Below are 17,993 nucleotides of genomic sequence, written 5' to 3' on the forward strand. Positions count from 1 at the left end.
GTCAGTTGCCCGGATAGGAATGAATGAAAATTGCTATGGCAACAGCAATACCTATATGGATGACAGGTGTTTCATTAGTTTTGTTTTTAACTTGACACAGCGTAGGTAAACATACCGTGGAATACCATCTATCCTTAACAGGAAGCATACACAAGCCTGTATAGTTAAACTGCTTGTTACAGCTGGTGCTATAGATTTAATCAATATTTGCACTACATTTACAGCAAACTCCTTCAAAATCGAATTGTTTTCCACAAAGTACTTTGCACAAGCATATGGGCAAATATCTGTTGATGCTGCTTCCACCAATGTTTCTTCAGAGGCAGCATGTAATCGAGCAGTTTTATCGTGGGTGTTGCTGTGCCTGCAAAACTCTCCTCAATGTTTTTTACTTGAACCATTAATTATTGCACTGATCATTTTAGTGTTATATCGTTTTAACTGGTTTTCATGTTTTGCCAAATAGTTTTAGCTGAAGAAAGCAGTGAAATTAAATCACTGCAGTTGCCACTAAGAAAAATAATGTAAATGATGTCTGTCACTGCCCCCTAAATACAGCAAGGTCTCTCTTTATCGTAGCCTACCTTTTATGCATGCTGTGATGTTTCTTTAGAAATATGTGTAACTAATATGTTTGTAGTATAAATAATTAAAGCAAAATTAGTCAAAGGTCACGCAGGGACACAGCACAGTTATTTGCAGTTATTTTCATGTGATGACTTGCACAGTGATGGTTCTGCAGGTAAAGCTTATCCAGCAAGAGGTGTATGAATAATACATATCATAAGGAGGTTTGAACTCAAGCCATGCAGTGACAGCACACAATGCTATACTAATATACTGAGAAGGACACTTTTAATATAGGCCTTATATAGAAACAGTACAGATTAAGAAGTACAGCATGATATTTTAGGTCCATACCAAAAGTAAGGATCATTTCATGTCTAAATAACAAACTGAAAACCATTTTCTACTATATTGCGCCTGTGTTTTCTTTAGCAACATCACCACAGAAAAAGGGGCTCAAATGTAAACACCTTTTATTTTTCTACAGTTAACTTGTCGAAATATTTTATTTACTTTGTTAGACAAAAATGCAAATCTGCATATTGAATTTTAATACATTTTTCTCTTTGGCATGCATGAAAATTGCTTTGACAACACAGATGTGTGGAAAGTTACCACAACTACAATCATATTGACACTGACATACAGTACAAGTACAACATAATCACATCCACTGTAAGTACAGTTAAAATATGTCATTCCTACTGTATGGTCCCAGACAGGGCAGTACGGATTTTTAAAAACAGACATTACTTGTTCCCAAAGCTACATTAAACATTTAAACATGTGAGCACTGAAAAACATAGGATTCTGCAAACCAGAGCTGCAATTAACACTGCCCTTGATCTATAGCAAATAACATATATGAAATGTATTTCAGAGTTTAATATCAAAGATCTGCCTCTTTGTTGCATGTAGTTGTCAGACAGTGATGCTATTATAGGACTCGAATGGCACAGTGAAAAACCACAGATGGTCACACAGTTACAATACAGGTGTTATATTGCCACATGGGTTCCTGGTTGGAGCACCAATGTCACACAAATGACATTCCACCTACAATTTCTAATATAACACATACTGTGTGAAAACATACCGAAATGTTGAACAGTGCACTGATCTTTTACATCTTTTCTACAGGCATTCAGTCTAACATCCTGACGTTGTTGTACATTGAAGGCAACATTTTGTAAGACTTATTTTTTTACCACGTAGAAAATGAGAAAAGACACCAGCAATCTATCTCCACAGGAAGTTATTTAGTGAGAATTAAAGTGCAAAAACACAAGTTGGACAATCGTCAGCTAGGCTACAGCAAATTCTGCCTCAGTTGAACTGGAGACTTTTCAGGAAGAACACTTGAACACTGATTGAAAGTGTGAGGTGACTCCTTTCTCCACAACATTCAAGGAGTTTTAATTCCAGTGTCATTCAGAATTGGATGGCTCAGAGATCTTAGCATGTCCTCTGTTGCTCTTGGTCAAGTATGGAGAAGGACACAGCTTCACATTCAGGACCGATCATTTCATGATCTTAGCGAGACATCATTCGTACAAACTCTGTGAAGAGAGAGGAAGAGAATGACAATGAACTCTATGGCAAACCGTAAATAAGTAGTGACTAAAGAGGATTTACCTTCAAAGTCAACAAGCCCGTCACCATTCAGGTCAACCTCCCTCAGAATATCTTCTACTTCCTTTAGACCCACCTGGAAAAAATAGGTTGGCAGCAGTTAGTGGAGTACCACACACAGTGGGTATTCATTCATGAATGGTTCTGTTTCTCTCTCTGATCCAACTCTTACCTGTTGGCCCAATAACTTCCTCATTGCATCTCGGAGCTCAGATGTGCTTATGGCACCATCTCCGTTAGTGTCAAACTGAGAACAAAAAGCAGAGAAACAACATTATGAATGGAAAAGTAAATACTAAAAATCTCAAAACAGAAAGCAGTAATCTAAATTCCAATCCACACACTCTTACCTCTCTAAACGCGTCTTTTAACTCTTTTATTCCGATCATGTCTGCCGTTTCGGCGAGGAGTTTGGGGCCCATCAACTCTACAAAATCCTCAAAATCAACATGACCTCCCACTTAAGAAAAACAGATTTTGGCACAGGATGTCAAACCACAATACACATAGAGGATACAACTATATGCATTACATTTAAATACAGAAGTTAACTCCTTACAGTTCATGTTTATCTGTTGACTCAGTTCAATCAGCTCCATTTCAGTGGGCATGTATCCCATAGTTCTCATACAGTTTCCAAGGTCTTTACAGCTGATGAAACCATCCTTGTCCTTGTCAAACTCTTTGAAAGCATCCCGCAACTCTGTAGAGCAACAACAGGTATATATTTAGCATTTGCTGTTACTTTGCATATAAGTATACAAATTATGGCAGCATGTGATGAAATATGTCCTTATTTTCAATACATTTGTTCTGTAAAGCATTTTGACAAACCTGTGTTGTTTAATCATTTAAAAAAAATAGCCTACATTTTTTTTTACTGCTTAATGTGAGTAAAGAGAGAGGGAACATTAAAGAAAGAGAAACTCACCATCCATTTCCTCTGGACGCAGCTCTCTGTCCTATTAAGAAATGATAATTCATTATCGGTCAGTGCAAAACCAAAAGCAGCCGTTATGATCATACATCATAACAAACTGCTCACCTGTGTATGAGCTACATCCAAACATACCGCTGACAACGCTGTGACTCGAGTGATGCCCAGACCTAAATCAACGATCTTCTCCATAACAAGCCTCAGCCTTCTTGTGGACCTCAACAATTAAGGACGCCTAACTGTAAAAGGTGTTACCGATACACTGAAACTATCTCATATCTTGATGACAAAACCTCCAAGTATAAATAGGCTGATCCCTATGAAACATGACTGGAAACCATAACCCAGTTCACACAAGAATGTGACTGTTTTTATTTTTTTCCAGCGCTCGCTTACAATGAATGCAACCTTTAAAGGGCAGAGAGAGAGGAAGACATATCCCAGAGCCCTCAGGGGTTAACAGCAGGAGCAGCGAAAAGTCTAAACACAACACTGAGCGTTAACGTCAGGCCTAAAGAACTGTCTGACCGGAACCACTGACATAGAAAACACAGAAGGCACATGAGCCCAAGGATGCTTAACCAGCCAATCCAACGTGTGCTCCATCAGTGCTTCAATCTGCCAATCCATCACTGTCAGTTCATCAACCATCATCTCTTACACTGACATGTCCCAGGCCTCATCAGTTTACTCATGTGACTGTACAAAAACCTCCATTACTGTGCTGTTGTTATTGATACTTGAAAGTACAAAATATTAAGGCTGCTCAGTCTTTTCATGCAATTCACCTGCCATCACTGCACATTGATTGATCAGTAATATTATAGACAAGGAGGACTGTGCAGATGGGGTTGTAACCGAGTAACATTGAACAGGAAGTTGTTATATATGTGCTGTGTTGCTGAGAATTAAATAAGATCATCAATACCATTCTCATGTCTGTGCAGTAAACTTTAACCTACAACCACCAGACGGTTAGATTATCTGAGCACAAAAAGTTGACACAGGGGGAAACAGATAGCATAACTCTGTTTAAAACTCCAAAATTAACATGCCATATTATGTTTCTTACGCGTCAGACATGACCACCCTCAAAGTATTAACTGCATCTACAGGAAATAGTCAAACATGTGACACCCCGTAAAACTAGGCTAGCTTTTAGCCTGTTTCCAGCCTCAGTGCTAAGCTAAGCTATCAGGTTGCTGAGCTTTCAGGCTAAGTCATTTTACAAACCTGCGTGTTTCCCTCTGACAGCTGGTAAGATAGCAACTGATGTAGAAATAGTAGAATATTATAATAGAAAGTAATTGTAAGGGTCGCTCAACAACTGAGCTGTGATAGTTGGCAGCTTGTTTGGTAATGATAGAAATCCTATCCAGGGTTAGATATAGTGCTGATAAATACAGAGAGAGGAAAAAGATGTTTGTCCAGACTTACGTACAGTCTGCCTGCACGTGGCCATGCCTTTACTCAGGAAGACACAGGTTTGCAACCGTATGTTGTTCACAAGAACGCAGTTTTGTGTCATGGAAACAATGGACTCCTGATAAGGCTCAAGATACCCTGCCTGGCCCATCTCCTCACAGGACAGCACCCCTCTGAATCTCCTCTCAGCATCCTGGAGCATCTTTCCAGAGGGGTTCAGAGACAGTGTTAGAGATCTTTGGATCAAAAGGGATTAAAGAAACAAGTTGAGAGAGGATGTGTGACAGTCAATGTAGACTCTCTATATTCTTAAATTGGGGCAATAGATTAAATGCTACGGCAGAAATGTACTTCCCTGTAAAAGTATTGTGTGTGCGTGCTTGCATGTATTTATGAGAGAGAAATGATGAAATATGTCAGAAAGGTAAACTGCATCAATAAAACAGCATGTTGCCAACTTTCCACTCATCATTCATAACAGTTTACTCTCCATGTTGGAGGGACTCGTACCTCACACCTATACACTGTCACAGGAACAATAAACATACTCAGAAGCAGAAAAAATATGGCACAAACTGCTACATATGTTGTGATCACAAAAGACATTAAGACACATTTTCTTCTGCGAGACACACATTCTTTTTTTTACAAACATTTGTTTTCCTTTTGCACACCAAAGGCCTGCCAAAGTCTGAAGCCATTCATTTAACATGTTTATCAAAATGCACTCAAGAGCCAACTACAAGCAGTGCGGCTTCAGAGTAGTTTCAATTCATGAAGTCATTTCCACCACCAACACTAAACAGTGTGGATATTAAAACTCCAAACTGTAGAATAATCATGAAATATGCCTGTTTTTGTAAAGATCTTCCTCAAAAACAATGTACAGATGTCATGAAAGTCATTGTTGCAAAAAAAAAGTGCAATATGATAACTGACAGACAGAAGGAACAAATGCAACAGCGCATAACCACGGACAGTTTCTGAGAATGCTGTACTGTTCAGTTTACCAGTTTCACCTTCAAAATCCACCAAACAAATTGAGAAAGACAGGGTGTAATAGTGCATCACACTGAAAACAATCCTACCGTTCTCAGAGGCCAATCTAAGCAGTTTCCCATACCAAAGGAGAAAAGAGGCACTAAAAAGGACCATGAGGACCTTTTCTCCGTTATATTTGCAGTCTGGATTTTGAGACGAGTGCAAACAAGAGCAAGACCCATGAAGACAAGGGTGCTAACCTAGTGCTGGTTGAAAAAACAGTGGACTGCTCTGTACTGCACTATCTGGAGTAAGTGAATGTAGGAATAGTATGAGCAGCATAATAACACAGTAAGACACAGAGAGAGAGAGAGAGAGAGAGAGAGAGAGAGAGAGAGAGAGAGAGAGAGAGAGAGAGAGAGAGAGAGAAAGAGGGAGGTGAGTGAGGGCGAGAAACTAAATGATGCCTATTAAAGGAAAAGAAGGTGATCCACTGTCTGTGAGATATTTCACCCGACTGTCACACTGACCAAACTGTTATAGTTATTCTGTGAACAACGTAAACAATTCAACGAGGTGTCACTGGCACCAAAACAAGAGAAATGGGATAAGGGGTGTCAGCTTTCCTGCAGAACATTATTGCAAGCAGGTGATCTTTGCTTCAGGGTCACACACATATTGTGAGGTGTTTGCTCTTTCTAGGCTGTAAAAATCAACACCAGGCAGGTTTACAACAACACTCTGTAATGACCTATTTCCAGTCTCCTCACCTGCGCTATCACTCTCAACTGTTAGACAAATTTGTCAGTTTGCAGCCTTGACACTACATTTGAATTTGTACATTGCATTTTATATTTCTGCATGTACCTGTGCTTTTTCTTGCCTTACACCCCCACAAATCATCCTCTGCCCTCTGCAGTCAAAGCCAATGTCATTCTGACCTACAGCAGCCACATGGCACCAAAGAGAGACGCATAAAGACTGTGATTGTGAAAAATGCAATCTCTGTATATATATCTACATAAAATCAGAACACAGACAGCGAGGTAATCTTTTTCTCTGCACAGAACATTAGAGAGGAAATGGTTCTCTTCATGAAAGCTTTCAAACCAATTTTTCATCCCTGATCACCATCTGTTCACATTTATTTATGTTCTGTCAAAAAACTAAACACAAAAAAATACTCTTTACTTTAAATGCATTGTTCAGACAATATGCCAAAGATAGCACGTGCACCTCTCAAACCATGTGTTACATTTCTGCCAGTCATTGAACTCCTCTCCATCTAACAGTCTTGCCAAAGATCTTTTTGAGGTCACACTAATGTTTTCACAGAGCATAGAATAGAAGGCTTTCATACCATAAGGTTTTTCTCCTGGATGATCTCTGTGTTCCCATACTGACTATATTCTACGGTTGAGAGATTCCTAATTTTGAATCACCTCCTGATTCATGATCAGATTAAAATCCAAACACCCTACAAGGCAAGAACTAAACTCTGACTTTTGAGGAAGGGACAAGGAAATTCCCTCAATAAGCAACATATTTTTCAGGAGTTTAAGCAGCGAGGTGGAGCTTTGTGAGGATTTGCAATGTAAAACTAAAACCGTTAACAGACTCTAGCATGGTGAGCAGAAATTATGCAAAATCACACCACTGATAAGAATCCAAGCATATCTGAGCCCTTTCCTTTTGTGTGAATAGACTTAAGGCTTAAAATAGAGCCTCCATCACTGACAGTAACTTCAAAGTGCTGTGCTTCAAATACATCCACACGGCAGTGTTCCTGATTGAATGATGCAAGAACAATAGGATATATCTTTGACCAAATACACATTAGCACATCAGATATTTCCACCTCTCCATACTAGTATCATCTGCCCCAGCACAACCACTTAAATAACAAAGGCCTGCCTGATTGAGAGGGCCTGTAGGAGGTGGTGCTGTATTTACAAATTACATAAGACATGGATGTGTAGAAGAAGCTTTCCCAGTCCAATCTGTGATGACGGTGTTTGCAGAGTGCATCACAGAGCACATTAGTGTATATTGATTGTAAACAGGACTTCAGTATAGCCAGAAGCCACACTTAACCACTTCATATATCTGTGCACTTTTGTAGAAAGCACAAAGCACTATTTTCTGCATGGCAAACCAACGGTAATTTTATGCATTTTATTTTTAGATGAAGCGGGCAGCATAAGAGACATGAATGTGGTCAATCAAATGATCCATTCGCAAGCCTTGTTATTAGAACAGGCATAACCAATTATGTTTTAGATAAATTAGGATTTGGGTTTGGGGTGTCACTGTCACAGCTTGTCAGGGCCCCAGGAGCATCTCTGCACTTTACACATTAAACCTCTCAAAATGAGTTAATCTCACTGAACAATTGTGGAGGTGATTTAATTAAAAAGCAACTGACTAATCCATTAATTTCCCTATATGTCAGGGACTTACCTGCCCAAACAGTGAATTGAGGATAGTGCGTATATTGACATCAGAAGCAGAAGAAGCAGCACTGGACCTCCGGGAGCGGCGAGAGGACCTGCTGGACACCGGGACCAGGGAGCAGGAGGACGGGGAGGGACTGTTGACCTGACCGCCGCTATTAGCCAAATTGCCCCCTTTATGGTCCCTCGGCTCACAGAGAGGAGCCCTGTCGTCGTTGCTGTCCGACAGGGAAGGTACCCTGGGGACCGGACGGGTGTGCGTGCGGCAGCGACTGGGATGCTCAGGTTCAGGTGGTTCTGCTGCCCGCGGACGGTCCTCCCGGTTGTGCTTCCTGCGGTGGTGGTGCCGGTGTGTGGGCTTGGATGACCTGCAGCGCTCCTTCACACCTCGGTCCGCCTCGCTGTTTGGCTCCAGCGGGTCAGGAACTTGGCTGTGGGGGGCATGTGACTTACACTTGCCCCGAGTGGCTGCCTCGTTATTGCTGTCCTGGCTGCCGACGAGGGACGGATGGCACAGGGGTCTCCGGGCACTGATATCGCACTCGGCCGACCAGAAGGACTCCTCGGCTTTGCTGTTGCTCTGGAGCGCGGCGGGACGGTGGTGGTGCTGGTGCTGCTGCTGCTGCTGACTTCTCCGGCTTTCTGCTGTGCGTTCAGGGAGGTGTGTCGGTCTCCTCACCGCAGAGGATGATTTCAGTAAGGAGGTCGTGGATTCAGATTTTGGAAATGAGGCGCTCATTGCTGCGGATCTGTCTAGTCTGTCTCGGTGGGTTGATCATCGACATCATACACCGTTTTGTCTCCATTGTCGACCCATATTAGCATAGCAGAGCACTGTTAAGTCAGGCTACATTTCACCACCTGATTGTTGTGCGGCAGCGCGGCCGGAGCGCGCGCAGACAGCTGAACGGAGGGGAACAAACGGCGCTGCAGAGCGCGTCACCTTTTCATTGATGTGAATGCTGGTCTCTGGCAGCGTGGCAATGACGTGGGTACATAGACGGTAGTAAAATATCCAGTGGTCGGCAAACTTTTCCATGACAAAGAAATAGAAATAGATGAACATCACCCCACCCACGTAGATGAAAATGTCCCTCACAAGGAACTGATTTGAGATGGCGTGAATGTGCAAAATGAAACAACAAATATTCTGGGTGTCGACACAACATCCGTAATAATATTAATATTATAGCATCATAGTTGAATATATAGGCTATAGTCCCGGCAACAATAACAACCTTTGTGAGGCCATTTCTGATTTTGTGTTACCACAGGAGCAGCATTTTTTTTGGTCAGTGGTGTTGTGTTGAATAACATTGTTTTAACAGCGTTGTGTTTGTCTTTCCAGTGGATAAAATATCACTGCACTATTGTATCAATCCAGAGCCATATTAACCTGCCATGAGGCCTCAGGCGAAAACGAGCCACAAACCAACCAGTTATTATAAACTGAAATAACTCATACAACAGGATTTCTGTATGTGAGTTTGATTGTGAACATTTGAGTAAATACAAATCTTAAATACACAGATGTAAGCATGAATGTTGTAAAATCTAGATTTTGACACAGGGCAGAGAACAGGGCCCCAAGATAGGGTACCAATATCAGGCAATTCTGTAATTGATCAAACTAAATAATTGCCGCTCTTGATTATTTTCACAAGTTACCATTATGTAAATTGAAGATTATATGTGTTATCATTTGTTGCATGCTGTGTATGTCATAGCATTTCACATGTGATCATGCTGTTGTGTCAGCTGTATATAGTTGTAAACCCCATGTCTGCATTTGAATGAGCCTAATGACTTATTAAACAATTTTTCACTTTGTCAGAAACCCCATCAGCTACACTTGGAGGTCCCTGGACTCCACCACAGCTAATCATCCCACTAGTTTATAAGAGACATATTAGTATATTTCTACACCTACATGCATGTCATTCAAACTATATGTGTGCACACTGGTTCAAGGTTAATCCTTATACCATCCATGTATAATCCATATATAATCCATATACTGTATGAACTTCAAATTGTTCTCCCCTCCAGCAATGCTACACTATCCTGTTCTCAAGCACACGCTGAGCTTTACTCACACTTCTGGTGCAAAAAGCATGCTGGGTAGTATTGCATCTACTATAATCTACTTTAATAATTCAAGTGCTGTGACACTGAAACAAAACAATTATGTGCCCATAAAACATGCAGCTTAAACAAGCACTAAGGGCTTTCTTAATTAATTCTGTGTTATTACTGGCATCAACCTCACATCAACATGGGCCTCCAGCCACCAAAGCTTCAGGCCTACAGATTTAGCAACACCTGTGTACCTTTAGAGAAACTCAAACGTGATCAGAAGAGGCTAAGTTTTTCCAGTGAAGGATGCTTTCCCTCAACTGTTTAGCAGATGTATTACCAAATATAAACCCATGAACACAAAATGTATTGAAGACACTATTGCTTTTATTAAACATATTACTATTGATTCTAGTGCTTCTGGCTGCCAGTGCAGGTTTGACAAGAACAAGCTGCTGAGGAAAAAAAGCAACATCATTGCATGCCTCCCTGTGCTACTATTATAAAACTGCATCTGACTGAAAAGAGGCAACTCAATCTATTCTGCCCCCTTGCTGTGTATTAGTGCGAGTCTATTACCAATACCAGAGTAACACCTCGGCAGAAGAATTTAGTCTTATATACTCAGCTCCTGCAGCATGTTTTAATCAGTATTTGAGATTTAGTGTAACAGCACTAGTTTCATTAATGAAATGGATGATTCAGCAGAAGGGAATGAACAACATGCCTACAGTGTGAAGAATACCTCTTCTTTAACATCTGTGACATCTGTGTAAAAGTGACACCTCTGACAACAGCTGGTTAAATAAGATACTCAACCATTTATTAAATGTACAGAAATACTGTTCAAAATCCACACAAGAATGCGTTAAAGGACAAATCCTTAATCCTAATGTAAACAAAATGGTTGCCCCGTCATATACTGTATATGTGAAGCAATGCTTTGGGAATGACAATTTTCACTCGTAAGTAGCACTCTTGATTTCAAACCTAATTATGGACATCTCAATGTGAGTGTCGGTGTTGGCCGATGTTGTAAACAGCTAAATCATTTTGTAAACATTATAATTGAATAGATGGGTATCTTTAATTGCGATGGACCTGTAAAGCTGCTGAAGTTACATTTTCACTACCTTTTGTGCACACATATCCATGAAGTGCTGTTGAAGAATTAAGGATTGTGGCTTTAATAATGAATACCAAATGGTGCTGCAAAATTACAGATTGATTAAAAATAAATGTATCACATAACAACAGAGATAGTACTTCATCTTCAAGCAATTTACAGAATCTACAAATTGAATATATCAAAAATTATTTCATGGAACGGAGAATGAAATGTGATCGCTTTAGCTGTAAATCATGACAACACAATAGTTATAGAATTGAAGACAATCATCGTAAATCATCTCAGACTTTTCTGTTGTTTTTTTTTTTTTTACCTCAACCCTATTTACAGAAATACAAACCGTATATCAAATACAACCAAATTACAAGGGTTTAGTAAATTTACCAAAAACGCTTCACCTCCAGTGTTACAGCACAGGCTGACTCACACAAATTGACCTAAAATGTGCTTATCTAACCATGTCTTTGAAAGCAGGATTGATTTTTTAAGGGGAAGCACAATTAACTACCACACCGGCAGGAGTCGTGACAGAAACATTAGCTGTGTCTGTAAATATTCATGTCATGATCAACATTGGACCTCCGTTATCACAGATCTATCAAAACACATACAGATATGATAGGTGATGCCTAATTAATACTTTCTTTAATTATTATCACACCAACATAGCACTTTATGAAATTAATTTAGTTTACAGATCTTTTAATTTTATGTTTTTACCATCACTCAGTATTTGTAAAGCCACTATGCAACTACACATTGTTATCTCGTTCAATGTGTTTAAAAACCTTTTGAACAGAAGGCTGAAAATTATCCAGCACAGACACAAATATCCCTTAGCTTTACCTTGGCTGTGATTTGATGTAAATAAGCACTATAATCACTGAAAATATGTCACCATTCTGCAAACAAGAGATTTTCCACTCATGCGTGAGTCAAAAGTGCGTCCCACATTTGAAAGTGGGTGTTTTTTAAATGAAAAATTTGCATATCCACTGACAATCATGTTTTGGTTTGACTCAAACATCTTACGTGTGAATGAATATGTTGAGTAATATAAAAAGTTGATATGACCTTTTTTTTTTTTTAGCCCTTGGGGGAAATGTATGCAGGTGTTACAGTAAGTTTAAAAGAATTTTTTGGATTTTAAGTGTAATGTAATACCACCAATACTTTCTCTACACTAAATGTTTAATAAGTGGACAACAAACACTTACTCAATGACTCCAGTTCATGTATAGCGAATAGAATAGGTTGGCCTATGGATCTAGATATGCCATGAAGCATAACAGCAAGAGGGTGACACATTATTTTTGGCTGGCAAAGATCCATTTTGTCATATCTGCTCAGTACTTTGCCTTCTACTGTTGAACGGTTTCAAACAACAACCAAAAAGGCTGAGCTATAAAAAGAATATTATATAGAAATCATTTTGGTCCAGAATTGGCCCAAAGTTGGAAAATGTGAAATATTTGATGGGAACTGCTTGTTGGGCAATTTTTTTACTGTTCACTCACATCATTCTGAATATGCAAATACATTGAAGATTCATATAATCAAAATAAAATAACAACAGATAAGCTAAAATGTCCCTACCATCATGTTAACATACATTAATAAAATAGCTGCATTTTAAGATTTAACTTTTGATAAAAGAGGCCCAATGTTTGGTCATCTGCTAAGTAGAGTTATGAAAGAAATTGTATGAGGCAGAGAATATGTACACAGTGAGTGGGAGCTGGTCTGGAAGCAGAAAAAGAGTTGCTCCCCAATCCTACGGACACTTCCCTAAACAGCATATGTCTCTTGGTCAGACACGGTTTCTCACTCACACCTATTTCCCTTCCTTGTCCTCTAAGCGGCCTGGAGTAAAAATGTAGTCCAAGGCTTGTCTCTCAGCAGCGGCCACGTTGGGGTGCCAGAGGTCCACCATGAAGACCACCCTAAGGCCGTCCTCTGCACCGCCTGCACACACACAGACACAAAGCAACAGAAAAACCATGACCCCATTTTGTCATGATCTTGAGGTAAAACCCTATCAGCGTATTAAAACGGCTCTCAATTGACTTGATATTGGATTATACCATTTTTAGGTCAATTCTCCTTAAAGGAATAAATAAAAAAGGGTACGAACTGCAATAAAAGATTCAGTTTTAATCCCTTCTTACCCTCGTGGAAGGCCCTGTGGAGGAAGGAGTCATCAAAAAGCAGACAGCTGCCCTCAGACCAGCACTGTGGCTCTCCACCAACTACAAGCTCACAGGAAGGGGGCACTCTAAGACCTGCCAGAGAAAAAACAAAAAATCCATCCATGTGTCATTATGAGACAGCAAAGTATTGGGTATTGCCAAGCTATCTCCCAAGTGACATATCCCAGACAAAAATGACCTTGTCTTAGAGAGTCCCGTATGATTACAGTATGCTGTTTTAAAGCATCTTACGAAAGACTCTGTCTACCACAACAAATACCACTATTTATAGCCATCTCAGAGGGTGGAGTTGGAAATAGAATTGAAGCTCAGGTGCAGTCAAAACAATAAAAATAATCACACAAGCCAATACATTTCAGCCATGTGCCATCATGACCCAAGAGGATCCAGATTTTCGGTCTAAACACTACAGCAGCTGATTCACTAGGTTGCTCCTCCTCTCTACTTAAATATGCTATTTAAAAAATATATATAATTTGCTGTTGTGGTAAGTTGAATGCACAATAATGCTCAGACACCACATGGTCGAATCAGTTTCCGCTCACTAAACAGTTCACTCTCTTACCCAGGTGGCAGCGCAGCCTGACATTTGTTGGACCATAATGCTCAGTGATCAGAGCTCCAGGCGTCAGCACAGAGAAGCAGGCGTTTCCAAACACGTTGTTGGCGATGAAGGTGCGCAGCTGGCTCAGCACCCTCCAGGCCCGCGGACACCTCCTGACATTAAGAACCAGAGGGGTGCCTTGGTTGACCAGGTAGTAGGTCCACCACTGCCCCCGAGGAGTGTTGTTGGCTTTCCATCCTGGTGGCAAGGAGGAGCCGCTGCGAGCTGGAGGTTGGTGGTAGATGCTCTCAAACTCGGCAAGAAGGGCGGGGAAGCTCTGCTCCAGCAGCTCCACGTCGTGTCTCTGTACTTCTCTGGAGAAGAAAGGAGCCGACGGTAGGTCTGGGAGGAAGAAGACCTCTGGCCGCTGGATGGTCGGTCGGCTGTTGAGGTATCGGCCTTGATCACGGACTCCTTTGTGCACCCTGCCCATACCTGACCAGGTGTAGCGCTTAGCGTAATCCTGCAGGCTGTGATAGAGCCTCTGGTTCAGACTCTCACCGGCGCTGGTACATCGGAAACACTCTGACGACTGGCAGAAGGCGAAGCCGTTCTGCTCTTCGAGCATTGATCCATTTTTCCCTTTCCCCTTGCCACGGCAGTCTGAACTCATGAAGCCCCCCACCACCCCTCCAATTCGGCTGGGCCCAGCCAGATACCTCCCACGCAGAGGGCTGGAGCCATGCTCCCGGCCCACCCTGTAACAATACCACATGAACAGCAGCAGCACACACATGGCTATTGCGAAAGCACAGATCTCACACTCCCTAATAGACTGCATCCCTCCAGCCACAATCTCCCTCACATTCTCTAGTGACCACTCCATCTGGGCTTGTCTCTGGACTGCTGAATCTGACGGGGGGGTTGCTGATGAAAGATTAGTTAACACGTCTGTTCTTGATCGGGATGGCCTTAAAACACACACAGGGAGTTAGTGACTCTAGTGTCAAGCAGCTCTTTTCGCCCCCCGTATGGTTAACAGTCTGCTGATTTGATCTGACACACTCGCTCTTCAGTCCTGACATTTCACCAGTCTGCAACGGTGGAAGGTCTCTCCTTGCATGTTTCCTGGCTGTGTGTTATTCGTGCTGCTCCCTCTCTCTTTCTTTCAGACAAATGCAGACAGACACCGCACCTTAGGGTTATCTGTTCCCTGAAAAAAAACAAGACAGAAGGAGAGAAAGAGGGGTGAGGAGAGAGGAGGATACTCCTGACATTAGGGGTGATGCTGCGATTGACATGAAGGATCAAAACTATATACTGTCAATGTGTTGGCATGCAGAATGAGTTAAACTGACGCAGGCATCATAACAATGTGCTTTGGGTCTGCAAAACATATCTTCCTCCTCAGAGTTTGAGCAAATTCCCATCCTGTATGCACCACAAAGCACACCTGCTGAAACTCACCCACACACTGTGGACTTCAAGATGACTGCACCCCAAACACACACACACATAGACACACACTGAACACAATTTGGAATTCACACTCTCTCCTATACTGCACTGTATAAAAACAATGAGTCATGGGCACATTGCTGCATTTAAGACAAATCTCTAGCTTTTATATTTTTAACACCCCACGCTTAAAGGAGCGCACACTAAACAGTGACTTATATAAACTCAAACAGTGTTGATACCCACCCACATGTATAATTGGCATTCATGGGTTGCTCAGCATGAGCTGCATTAATGGTTCCTCTCTGGGGGACGGAGGAGGCGAGCTGTAGTCTGGGTAATTGTATGCATGCTGTTTAAGTATAAAAATAAAAAAGGAAGACTGGATTATATGAGTATGATTATATAATGATAATGGATCAGCAGCCAAAACGCGAGGAGTGCAATGCGTCAACTGTGGCCAGATCTCCGCGATGCTTCTCACCAAAAATGGTCGGGTAATCCTGCTCCAATAGATCCTCCCCTACATCCTGTCTGACAGCATCAAGACGCCCCCACATCCCCCACACACCCTGCTTTAAGGACCATCAAACCCAACCACGAAGCCATCCAAAACACACACACACACACACACACACACACACACACACACACACACACACACACACACACACACACACACACACACACACACACACCCTGCCTTATTCCTCCACTGTTTCCATGTAATTCTGCCACCAGAGCTGCAGCCACCAGGACCACGATGCCATACAAACTGATGATCAACGTACTGATGAGCTGTAACGTTCAATAAGCCAGGGAAAACAAGCAGAGCTCGCGTTTCCTTCACTAGAGCTACGTGGATGTTTGGTGCGTTGTTTAGTGCACAGGTTTGCATCCATACCTACTCAACATTCATGACTGTGGCCAGTAGAGAGGAGAGGCGCACAGGTGTTTCTCCCGGGCGAAGCTGCGCACCACTGCAGTGCACAAGGTAGACGGATATCACTCGCCAACATTATAGGAAATCGCTCCAAAATGCACAAAAGAAGTCCTAACTGGAACCGACACCCATCGCACGCCAGAGAAAAAAATAAGAAAGCTGTCCCACGACGGGTTGACTCCCTGTCTGTCTGTCTGTGATGGACAGCACCGCCAGATAGGCTTCAGACAATATTGTTGTAAATACTGAGGCTCCACCAGGGAAGCCGCCGAGCATAAAAAAAGAGGAATACTCAACAATGTTTCCGGTTAGCCCTTTCAAAATAAATGTCTCAGTGAGGCGCATTCTGAGTTTTGGAGCCAAATTATCAACGTGGCATGGACGGACTGGTAGCCGGACCAACCAGTAATGAACCATAGGGTGATGTCAAACTCACACGATTAATTTACAGCTGTCTGCAGAAAAGGGTCATATTTTAAGTACAATGTCAACAGTTAGCAGCAAAACAATTTCTGGCTTAAACAATAACCTTAATATAATCAAAATGTTGCCTGCACTGCAATGATTCTACTGAGAATATTTAAAACAATACATTACTCCAACACCAGCACTGAAATGCTTGCTTATTCATTGATTAATCAATTAATTGGTCGACAGAAAATTACTCAATTATTTTTTGATGATTAATTGTTCAGTGATATTCCAAGCAAAATCCAAAAAATCCAAATGCTGCCTGCCAGCCTCAAACACGTAAAGATGTAATGCTTTACTTTGTCATAGGCCTATAATAACTGACTGTTGGCTGGATAAAAGAAGCAAATTTAATACATACATGCATTTTTTTACTATTTCCTAAGAGGACAACTGGCAGGTTGGTAGACAATGACAATAATCATTAGTGCAGCACTACTCAAAGCCTAGTGATTCTGTTTTCCAAGTTTACCGCGGGCAACTACTTTATTTCGAAGGCAAAATTGCTTTCTATCCGGTTTTATTCTGGTAATGTCTGGCTGACTAGACTCAATTGAGAGCCCCCCTCTTCCGTATCCCGCATGGTTGCCCATCGACTACTATTTTAACGGCAGACAGCATTTCCCGAGATGCATTGGAACTTGGCCGGGTTGTGCTCACAGCAGCCATAGAGCAGTGTTTTGATGGTGATAGTTACACATAACACGACAACATGGTCAACAACTACCATACCAGGAGCCCGAAACTCTGCAGTGTTACCTTCTTGACGTGGAGCATAAAAAATAATTGAGCCCGAGAAAAAGAGTGAGAGTCATGAGATGCTTACAAGTCATCGTTTGCAAGTCCAAATAAAGTCTAAAATATTGTAGCGAGCCTTGGTAAGGAAAGCTACGAGACGTTACCGTACTTGTTGTCTTTTATTAGAGGACAGTACACAGGCTACTGTGGGCCGTAGCCTACGCCAAACAACAGTTAACACCCTTAAACGTGCACAACCTGCTTTACAATCTGCTCCCGCTAATAGACTGCTTCTCCACCGGCTAGCAGCACACAGAACAACATCCACCCACACTCTCTCTGCCAATCCCAGGTACGCTCATGTGTGCCACCCACCCCCATTCGGTAGCTAGGATGATTGACAGGTTTTACAGCTTCACAGGGCATGAG

General features: G+C 41.7%; 2 protein-coding genes across 8 annotated transcripts; both read right to left on the reverse strand.

The window, feature by feature from the left end:
• Positions 1-896: 896 nt before the first annotated feature.
• On the reverse strand, positions 897-8,898 carry cabp1a (calcium binding protein 1a). Of its 4 annotated transcripts, XM_068704073.1 has the most exons (8): positions 5,650-5,826; positions 4,578-4,763; positions 3,131-3,161; positions 2,759-2,902; positions 2,550-2,659; positions 2,372-2,446; positions 2,203-2,275; positions 898-2,126 (listed from the first exon to the last, which is right to left on the reverse strand). In XM_068704073.1, the coding sequence occupies exons 1-8, from the start codon at positions 5,782-5,784 to the stop codon at positions 2,101-2,103; spliced, it is 780 nt and encodes a 259-aa protein (XP_068560174.1). In that variant the 5' UTR covers positions 5,785-5,826; the 3' UTR covers positions 898-2,100. The 4 variants fall into 4 exon arrangements, with proteins under 4 accessions (XP_068560173.1, XP_068560174.1, XP_068560175.1 ...); XM_068704072.1 differs by lacking the exons at positions 4,578-4,763; positions 5,650-5,826 and adding an exon at positions 8,003-8,898 and having other exon boundaries at positions 897-2,126; XM_068704074.1 differs by lacking the exons at positions 4,578-4,763; positions 5,650-5,826 and adding an exon at positions 3,245-4,328 and having other exon boundaries at positions 901-2,126.
• A 1,585-nt stretch (positions 8,899-10,483) lies between these two features.
• asphd2 (aspartate beta-hydroxylase domain containing 2) lies at positions 10,484-17,833 on the reverse strand. 4 transcript variants are annotated; one of them, XM_068703843.1, is made up of 4 exons: positions 17,653-17,833; positions 13,976-15,167; positions 13,369-13,482; positions 10,484-13,165 (listed from the first exon to the last, which is right to left on the reverse strand). In XM_068703843.1, exons 2-4 carry the CDS (start codon positions 14,838-14,840, stop codon positions 13,035-13,037), a joined length of 1,110 nt encoding a protein of 369 aa, XP_068559944.1. In that variant the 5' UTR covers positions 14,841-15,167; positions 17,653-17,833; the 3' UTR covers positions 10,484-13,034. The 4 variants fall into 4 exon arrangements, with proteins under 4 accessions (XP_068559944.1, XP_068559945.1, XP_068559942.1 ...); XM_068703844.1 differs by having other exon boundaries at positions 17,586-17,655; XM_068703841.1 differs by lacking the exon at positions 17,653-17,833 and adding an exon at positions 16,317-16,727.
• Positions 17,834-17,993: the final 160 nt, after the last annotated feature.

Source organism: Cebidichthys violaceus, unplaced genomic scaffold (assembly GCF_023349555.1).
Source record: "Cebidichthys violaceus isolate CVI_PGR_0920_01 unplaced genomic scaffold, fCebVio1.0.p SCAF_9, whole genome shotgun sequence".
NCBI lineage: Eukaryota > Metazoa > Chordata > Actinopteri > Perciformes > Stichaeidae > Cebidichthys > Cebidichthys violaceus.

Excerpts from the sequence above, each read along its gene's own strand:
- cabp1a (XM_068704072.1), bottom strand. The coding sequence starts at position 8,734 with ATGAGCGCCTCATTTCCAAAATCTGAATCCACGACCTCCTTACTGAAA. Across the intron at positions 3,162-8,002 it reads TCAATTCACTGTTTGGGCAG|GACAGAGAGCTGCGTCCAGA; the intron begins GTAAGTCCCTGA and ends ATTTCTTAATAG. Across the intron at positions 2,447-2,549 it reads TAAAAGACGCGTTTAGAGAG|TTTGACACTAACGGAGATGG; the intron begins GTAAGAGTGTGT and ends TTTTGTTCTCAG.
- asphd2 (XM_068703843.1), bottom strand. The coding sequence starts at position 14,840 with ATGGAGTGGTCACTAGAGAATGTGAGGGAGATTGTGGCTGGAGGGATG. Across the intron at positions 13,483-13,975 it reads CAGGCTGCGCTGCCACCTGG|GTCTTAGAGTGCCCCCTTCC; the intron begins GTAAGAGAGTGA and ends TTTCTCTGGCAG. Across the intron at positions 13,166-13,368 it reads CCACAGGGCCTTCCACGAGG|GCGGTGCAGAGGACGGCCTT; the intron begins GTAAGAAGGGAT and ends GTGTGTGTGCAG.